At 36.6% G+C, this 8,820-nt stretch overlaps 1 protein-coding gene across 1 annotated transcript; it reads right to left on the bottom strand.

The window, feature by feature from the left end:
- Positions 1-6,372: 6,372 nt before the first annotated feature.
- Positions 6,373-8,820, bottom strand: LOC140988543 (uncharacterized). Its single transcript, XM_073457538.1, has 4 exons — positions 7,859-8,820; positions 7,583-7,766; positions 7,369-7,512; positions 6,373-7,308 (listed from the first exon to the last, which is right to left on the bottom strand). The coding sequence occupies exons 1-4, from the start codon at positions 8,818-8,820 to the stop codon at positions 6,373-6,375; spliced, it is 2,226 nt and encodes a 741-aa protein (XP_073313639.1).

The raw sequence follows: 8,820 nt of genomic DNA, 5'->3' as shown, positions 1-8,820 counted from the left end.
GGAAGACAATTTTAACATCAAGTTGTTCCAACTCTAGATCCAATTGAGTGACTGAGGCTAGCATGAGTCTTATGGAGCCATGATTAACAACTAGAGAGTAGATTTCATTAAAACCAACCCCCTCTAGTTGTGTATTTATTTTAGTCACTAGTCTTGCCTTATATCTCACATTGGAATGATCTTGCCCTCATTCCTTTACCTTGAATATCCATCTCCAGCCCACGACCTTCTGTCCTTTAGGCTTATCAACCAGATACCAAGTATTATATTTATTCAATGAGTTAATTTCTTCATTCATTGCTTCCAACCATTTGTGTTTGTGTTTACAGCTTATATAAGTTTGACAATAGCTTTGAGGTCGTTTAATTTCCCTCCTCTTTCTATGCCTTGCTAGCATGTATTGGTTTTCAGTGTCCTTAGGTTGTGATCTCAACTTGGGAACTTTTAGTGAGTGTTTCTGTCATTGGACTGCTGCTTTTGATCAGTGAGTATCACATCTTGGTTTCATTGAAGGTGATGTCTCTTGTATTGAAAAACCTGGCCCTTTTTGTTCCAGGTTCCAGACTTTGTGTCCTTTTACTCCAGGAGGATAGCCAATGAACATGCCCTGAGAGCTCTAGCTTCTAACTTATCTTGTTTTACATGAGCGTCGGCTAAGCAACCAAACACCTTCAAGTTTAAGTGATCTGCTGGTTTTACGCACTTGATGGGCTTATGTTGATCAGATAACATGCAATATATATTGCCTCTCCCCAAAAACTTTGTGGTTGTCTTGCATTCAGAATCATGGATCTTACCATTTCAAGCAATGTTCGATTCATGCGTTCTGCTAATCCATTTTGCTGTGGAGTTCTAGGGGTAGTCTTGTGCCTTGAAATGCCCCTGGGTCTGCAGATTTCGTTGAATTGTTCAGTGCAATACTCAATACCATTGTCAGTCCTAAGATGTTTGAGCTTCTTGTCTAACCGGTTTTCGATCAGAGATAACCACTCCTTAAACTTGGAGAATGCTTCATCTTTGGATTTCAGAATATACATCCAAAGTCTCCGAGAGTAATCATCTGCAGTAGTCATAAAATACTTTTCTCCATTTGTTGGAGTTTGAGTAGGTACCCACACATTTGAGTAAGCATATTCAAATGGCATGGTTGTGGTGTGTTTCTCTGATCCAAACTTAACTCACTTGGAATTTCCCAATACACAGAACTCACAAGGCTCCAAGCCTTGAATGTTATCACCCCAAAGCAGGTTTTGTTTTGATAGTTCATTCAGCCTTTTTTCACTTTATGACCTAGTATTAGGTGCCAAAGCCTTGAACCAGAAATGTTTCCCAGAAGAATGTACAATGAATTTTTTCTGCCAGCCCTCATTGCAACCAGAAATTTTCTAAGTACTTTCATATTCTCATTATCAGACTAGAAAGAGTATTCATTTGATTCAAGGGTCCCTAAAGATATAAGATTTCTCTTTAGTTCAGGGACATACCTAATTTGTTGCAAAATTCTGTCTGCCTCATCATGCATTCGAAGTCTGATTGATCCAATTCCCTTCCCTATGCATGACTTGTAGTTACCAATGACCAGGCCTAAGTCTGATTCTTGTAGGGACACAAACCATCTTTGAAACGACCTCGATATTTTTTTTTTCTAATCTTAAATCATAAATTCTAAATTACTAAATAAAATAATTTAACATAATCCTGAATCATAATAATTTAACAATTTAAATCTCAAGTTCATAAAATAAAAGGCAAAAACTTTTGTGAGACGGTCTCACGGGTCGTATTTTATGAGACGAATATCTTATTTGGGTCATCCATGAAAAAGTATTACTTTTTATTCTGAATATCGGTAGGGTTGACCCGTTTCACAAATAAAAATCCGTGAGACCGTCTCACAAGAGACCTACTCAAAATAAAATCCTAAAGCATCGACTAACCAAAAATTCCTAAATTGACCTTTGAAAAGATCAACTAACAATAAAAATAAAGCATAAAAATATCTCTAAATAAAATCCTTAACCTCAATCTTTAAATCTTAAATCTATGTAGCTAGTGCGGAAACATAAAAGTCTTCGGGTGTGTACTGCTGCACTCGATCGACTCAATCGTCACCGCCTCCAAAATCATCAAATCCTGCATCATACAAACCTAGTGAGTCTAAAGACTCAGCACGCTCTAAACATAAATAGCAAATAATACATATACACTCAGATGCATTTAAAAATCATATTTTTATTTAAAATAGCTTTTGAAAATAAATAAATCATTTAAAAATCATTTAAGCATAATTAAATCATAAATCGTAAAATCATTTTAAAATAACTTTAAGCATAAATAAATCCTTTAAAAATCATTTAAAATAAACTTTAAACATAAATAAATCATTTTAAAAATAGCTTTAATTATAATCATAAATCATATATCATAAAATCATTTTAATCATAAGTTTTCAATCATATATCATTTTGGTTGAAGTTTGATCCTTGAAAGTGACTAGCTTTTATCATTTGGTCGACTGCAGTCTTAGCTCTACATGGTCCATGGGGGTGTGCACTAGACTCCACCGTGGAAATACGATCGTCAGGATCCCTCGGAGGCCTTTTCCCATAGACGGGGTCCCTCTGGGGCCTTGGTCGGTAAACGGGGTCCCTCTGGGGCCTTGACCCGAATATGGGTTCCCTCTAGGGCCTTGGCCCTCACGTCATCTCCACAAAATCATATATCATATATCATATCATTTGTCACAGTCAATTTACATCTCTCCATATATTTTTCCTTTTTTTTTAAAATCATAAAATAACATAGCTTTCCAAAAATAGCATTTTAAACAGTACAAATTGCACAGCTTTACCATAAATCAAAAAAATACATATTATCATCAAAAGCATCCTTTTAAATCATATAATATCATTTAACAGGCGTTATAATCCTTCGGACGCTGCCGGACATTTTCGTATTTTCCTAAGTGTAAAAAGACCGTTTTGCCCCTGGACGTAAAAATTCTCGAAATTATCTTTTTCTCACTTTTAATGACATGGAATTATTCTAAATAATTATTTAAGCTTAAATATAATTTTTCATAATTTTATAAAGCTTAAAACTAGGCTTTTCAATTAATTCTTTAATTAGCGTTTCGTGCGGCGATAAAATCCCGGAAAATTCCAAAACTCATTATTTTGATCCCAAATTTTAAACATAACATTTTTAGTATTTATTCTATCATTACAAGTCATGAGCCACACCCGTGGACCCCTGGATTCAATTTTTGCCTTTTAATTTTTGAAAATTGACACGTTATCGAACCACCCGAGCCATCTCCCAATTTACTCGAGCCACGCCCAAGCCACCTCGAGCCAAACCCGAGCCAACCCATCTAGGAACCCTCCTGACCAAGCCCAAACCCCTGAACCTAGCCCTGGCTCTCTCAAATCATGCTGGAACCGAACCCAAAATCTGCATGTTTTGTGCGTGACTATTACCACTTCACCAAAACTCCTAGCCAACTAGGACTCGTCTAGCCACCTAACCAACGATCACCTTGGACTCTCACCGACCCTGGACCATGCCCAGACCCAGCCCAAACCAGTCCAAGCCCTGGAACCCCAAGCACAAAGCTCTGAACCAAGCACAGCCACCCTGTGCGCTAGTTGCTCTCTCGCGGTTCCCTCTTTTCCCTTGCGCAGCAGCGACCCAGCCGCACCAGCCCCTAGGCCAGACCTTACCCATCTTCCTTAGACCCTATAGGACCCACCTGGCTCATCCCCAGGCCAGCCCCTCCAGAAACCTGCTCGCGCCTTGTGCTTCCCTCACAATCTCTCGAGCCGGCGCCCAGCCCAGCCACTCCAGCCCTTGCCCATCAACCTTAGACCCTATAGGACCTACCTGAGCCACCCTACCCCTAGCAACGAGCCCCCATGGCCGCTGCTGCACAAACGTGAACGTGGGGGAGAGTCCCTCTTCACATGGACTCTTCCCCAGCCCAAATCTCGAACCCTAGCCGCCCTAGGACCCAACCCAGGACCTATCCATGACCCCTAGGACCCAACCTCCAGACCTGGTCGAGCCACCTACCCCCATGCATAAGAACCGAGCCCTTGAAATTGCACAAACCCAAACAAATCTCACGCTTCTTACCTGAATTTCCCACGGCTGATGCAGCTTGTTTCCTCTATTATTTTATCATGTTTTGTCCATAAATTAATCATATTTTATCATGTATTGATAGCGTGTCCGTCGGAATCAAAAACGTTTTTCAAATAAACGTAAAATTGTTGAAACTTTGAAAAATATGCATCTCGCCGTAAAATAATCGAACACTAATATTTTTCATGCATAAACAATTAAATCAAGCATATTATGATTTGTATGATGTTAAAAGAGTTTATAAAACGTGTCTTTGCGTTTATAACGCTCGATTATTCGATCGTTGGCGAGGGCACGAAGACGGACGACCGGACGGCAAAGAATCCTAGTTTTTCTTCTTCCCAATATTTTCGAAATTGATGTAGGTGTGTGCTTGGTGAATTCGGCTGATTGTAGGGTAAATTATGGTGTTTTGAAAGCATAGGTAGCTTATTTATAATTAATTATCATGCTAATGGGCTTTGATTTTGGGCTTGCAATCTTAAGGGTAATTGGGCCTATTTAAATTAATTAAACTAGGCCCAATAACACTTAATTAATTAAATAATAAAAGTTTATAAAATTAGTTTCCATAAAATAATATTTTTGATATTTTAAAACTCCTTGTTTGCCCAAAACCGGCTTCCCGGGAAAAATCGAGCTCGACTCGTAAAATAATTCGAACTCCAACATTTTTAGGAAAAATTAAATCATTTTTAATCGTATTAGGAAGCCTTGCCATTATTTAAATAAAAATACATATTCTTGTCTTGGTTGTCCCCGGTCTCTTTTCCCCTGCCTATTATCGAATATTCGGGTAAAATCCTTAATTTCATGAAAACAAGTCACATAATCATTTAATCATGCAATCATACATTTAATCATATAATAATATCATGCAAGCATTTAAAAACAATTAAATAAAAAGATTAAGTAATTTAAATAATTTTGTATGTTTGTGGTTTACGTAGGTTGGTTTTTCGGACGTTACAATCTTTTTGAAGGACACATATGAAATGTGCAATCTGAGTCTAATATTCACCCATTCATTGTATCTGAAATGGCTAGTACTTCTGTCAAGTCATAACCATCAGAGGCCACCAAAGCTTCACCATTATCTTTAATCCTTTCTTGGTCCTTCCTCTTTCGATCTGGGCAATCAAGCTTGAAGTGCCCTTCTTTGTGGCATAGAAAACACTTATTTGGGATGGATTTTGGACCAGTCCATGTGTTCGTATTCTTCTCTGTAGTTAATTTTCCTTAATGCCAGACTGTACCTCTTCAAGAGTGATGGTTTGTTACCTTCCATACTATAAGGCATCTCTGAAACTTTCATAGGATCTTGGAAAAGAATTCAACAAGATCGGTGTCGTATCCTCTTCTTCCAATTTTACTTCGATATTTTCAAGGTCATCTAGAATCCTTACAAAATCATCAATTTGATCTGAGATGCCCCTTTCTTCACCAATCTTGAATGAGTACAACCTTTGTTTCATATTCAATCTGTTGCCAAGAGACTTGGTCATATACAAGTGTTAAAGCTTAATCCACATTGCAGCTGTTGTGGTTTCCTTTGAGACTTCCAGTACTGGCTTATCACCCAAACACAAAATAATGGCACTTTGAGCATTTGCCATACTAAGTGCTTTCTCTTCGAATCTCCTGCCATTGCATATTCTCCCTTCAAGGCTTCAACGAGCCCTTGTTGAATCAATATTGCACACATCTTGATTCTCTGTTACCCAAAGTCGTTGTTACCTATGAATTTCTCGATGTCACACTTCATAGAACCATCTTCTTGATTTATTGATCGATCGTGGATTCGATTCTCACAAACGATGCCACTTGTTAGGGTTAATTCTAAATCAATTAGATGATCAACGAGCCAGTTGCATCCTTATTAAACAATGAATCAACAGTCGAACAGGAAAAATTTCAAGGCAATCAAATAGAGCCCAGAACACACATGCATGCGAGAAAGAAAATAAGGACACGAGCTAATTACGTGGTTCAACAGGGGCGTAGCCAGAATTTCAAAATATGGAGGGCTAGAAAATTAAAAAAATTAATTTAGAAATCAATACAACATTTTCCACGTGACCTAAAGATTAAGTGCAAACCACGATTTTCACAATATAATCATCAAATCTGGATAAATATTTTCCAAAAGTTCAAACATTAATCATATGATAGAGTACACATAACAAAAAAAATACAATTTATGCCAAAAGAGGGTAACTTAAATAATCACTACTTTAGTCGTAACCTTCGATTTTTCAAAAGATCCAATCTATCAATTATGTAATCTATATCAATGTCATGAGCAATCTCTCTCTCAATATACAAAACCATTGCATTGTTTAAATATTCCTTCTCCATTTTGTTGCGAAGTGGTGTTTTGAGAAGTTTCATCCCTGAAAATGCTCGCTCAGTTGTAGCAGTGGAAACTGGAAGAGTCAAGACCAAACGAATCAGTCTATCAATAATGAAATAAATCTTCGACTTCTTTTTTTCAACTAGTAGTCGGCATAATTTAGGAAGAGAATCAACATCTTTAAACCTNAAATCAACATCTTTAAACCTCAGATCCTCAAATACATCAAGCTTGTAATGATCCAATTGAGTCTTCAAATGTTTCATGTCATCTTTGGAAAAATCATTGGTATAAAATTTATCAATTAAAGAATAAATAGCACTTTCAGAGAATGATTTGAAGCCATCACTGGGATTCAAGGCTTCACAGAGAGTGAGAAGCTCTATTGATTGCTCAGTAAATCGTGTATTCAACTCCATCAGCTGTTTGTCAATCACAACATTGAATACATGAAAATGATAGTACTCTTCCACTGTAAAATGATTTTTCTGTTGACAAGAACGTTTAGTACTTTCAACATAACGAGATGTCAAATCAGACACTACAATGTCATGACTATCACAAAAATTATTCACACTCCATAGAAAATCTTCCCATTCATCATCTCGCATTTTCTGGAAAAGCATTTTTGTAGTCGTGACTAAACTCGATGCATTCAGAATGTCTTGATTTTTTCTCTGCAAAGCCTGACATAACATATCAGATGTTTCCAAAACTCTATGCATCAACAACAAGATAAATACAAAATCAAATGTCATCATATCTTTAAGCAAACCTTTAGCCTCCGCACGTATACTAAAGGCAGACTTTCCCTACATGAAATCTTCTAGAAGTGTACAAACTGAACCAAACAATTCAATAACTCGACTAACAGAAACGTAATGTGAACTCCATCGATTTGATGTAGGTCGTTGCAAAGTACTAGATTGATTAACTCCAGTACCAGTTCCAAGTTCTCCAAATTCTATCAAATCAACGATTTCATCTTTTCGAATTGATTTCGATTGAGAGTGTCTCTTTGAAGAAGAACCCACAAAATTGACAATTGAACTCAATTTGGAAAAAAAATAGCCATACATATTATACCTCTTTAGCTGCTACAACTAATGTAAGTTGAAGTCGATGAGCAAAACAATGAATATAATATGCAAACGGACAATCTTTGAGAAATAATGCTTGTAATCTATTCCATTCTCCCCGCATGTTGCTAGCACCATTGTATCCTTGACCTCGCATATTTTCAATCAAAAGCTTGTGTTTTGTCAAGATACTACATATATGTGTTTTCAAAGTCAAAAAATTAGTATCATCAACACCAACAACTTCAAAAAATCTCTCCCTAACAAACCCATCACAATCTACGTATTGCAAAACAATAGCCATTTGTGATCTATGAGATTCATCAATTGTTTCATCAACAAGAATATAGAATTTAGCATCCCTACTTCATCACGGATTTTGCTTCGCACAAGATCGGCGATAATTTTTAGAATCTCCTGTTGAATTGATGGTGATGTATACTTGGCATTTTTAGATGCTTTATCTAAGATAATATCACCAATTTCTTTGCACAATTCTCCTTGAAATGTTACGAGTTCAAGAAAATTTCCACGATTATGAGAATCTACAGACTCATCATGTCCTCTAAATGCACAACCTTGTAATGCTAGCCATCTTACAGCTCTAATCGATGTCCTTATAAGCAATCTGTTTTGCTTTACAACATTCTCAGATTGATTATTCATATTTCTATCGATATGTTGAGATACATTTTTCAAGCCCTCCAATTTTTGCATAGCATTACTATATAATGAATTGCAATCTCCTTCATGTCTTTTCAGTGGACATGTTTTGCAATTCACTCTTTTCCAATTCTTAAATCCTTCAACCGTAAATTTCTTCTGATATGATGAAGGAACATCAAAAAGATAACACGGGAAACAAAATACACTTTCTTTTATTTGAGAAAACTCGAGCCATGGAAACTTTACGAACCAAGAAGACTGAAAACTACGTTTTTGATGCTTAAAATCAACAAGTGGATATTCATATATAGGTTGATATGGTCCAATACCAACATATTCTCTTCGAACATCATCTTGTTTATCACATGGATATTCCCATATTCTAATTCGTTTCTCAGGATCACGCTCATAATATGAATTATTTCCTTCTAATGGATCGAGAGCAACTTCATTGTCAGGTTTGAGTTTTTTGGTTTTCAATGTAGATCTTGAACTTGACGGAAGATGATCATTTGAAGTTTTTGATAACTGCTCATTGTTTTTTTGGATGAAATAATCGGTAATGCTTCTTTTTGACAT

The sequence above is a fragment of the Primulina huaijiensis genome, chromosome 11, assembly GCF_012295235.1.
Source record: "Primulina huaijiensis isolate GDHJ02 chromosome 11, ASM1229523v2, whole genome shotgun sequence".
In the NCBI taxonomy this organism is placed as follows: Eukaryota; Viridiplantae; Streptophyta; class Magnoliopsida; order Lamiales; family Gesneriaceae; genus Primulina; species Primulina huaijiensis.
The sequence above is the reverse complement of the archived record's forward strand: the minus strand, read 5'-3'. Positions and strand labels throughout refer to the sequence as shown.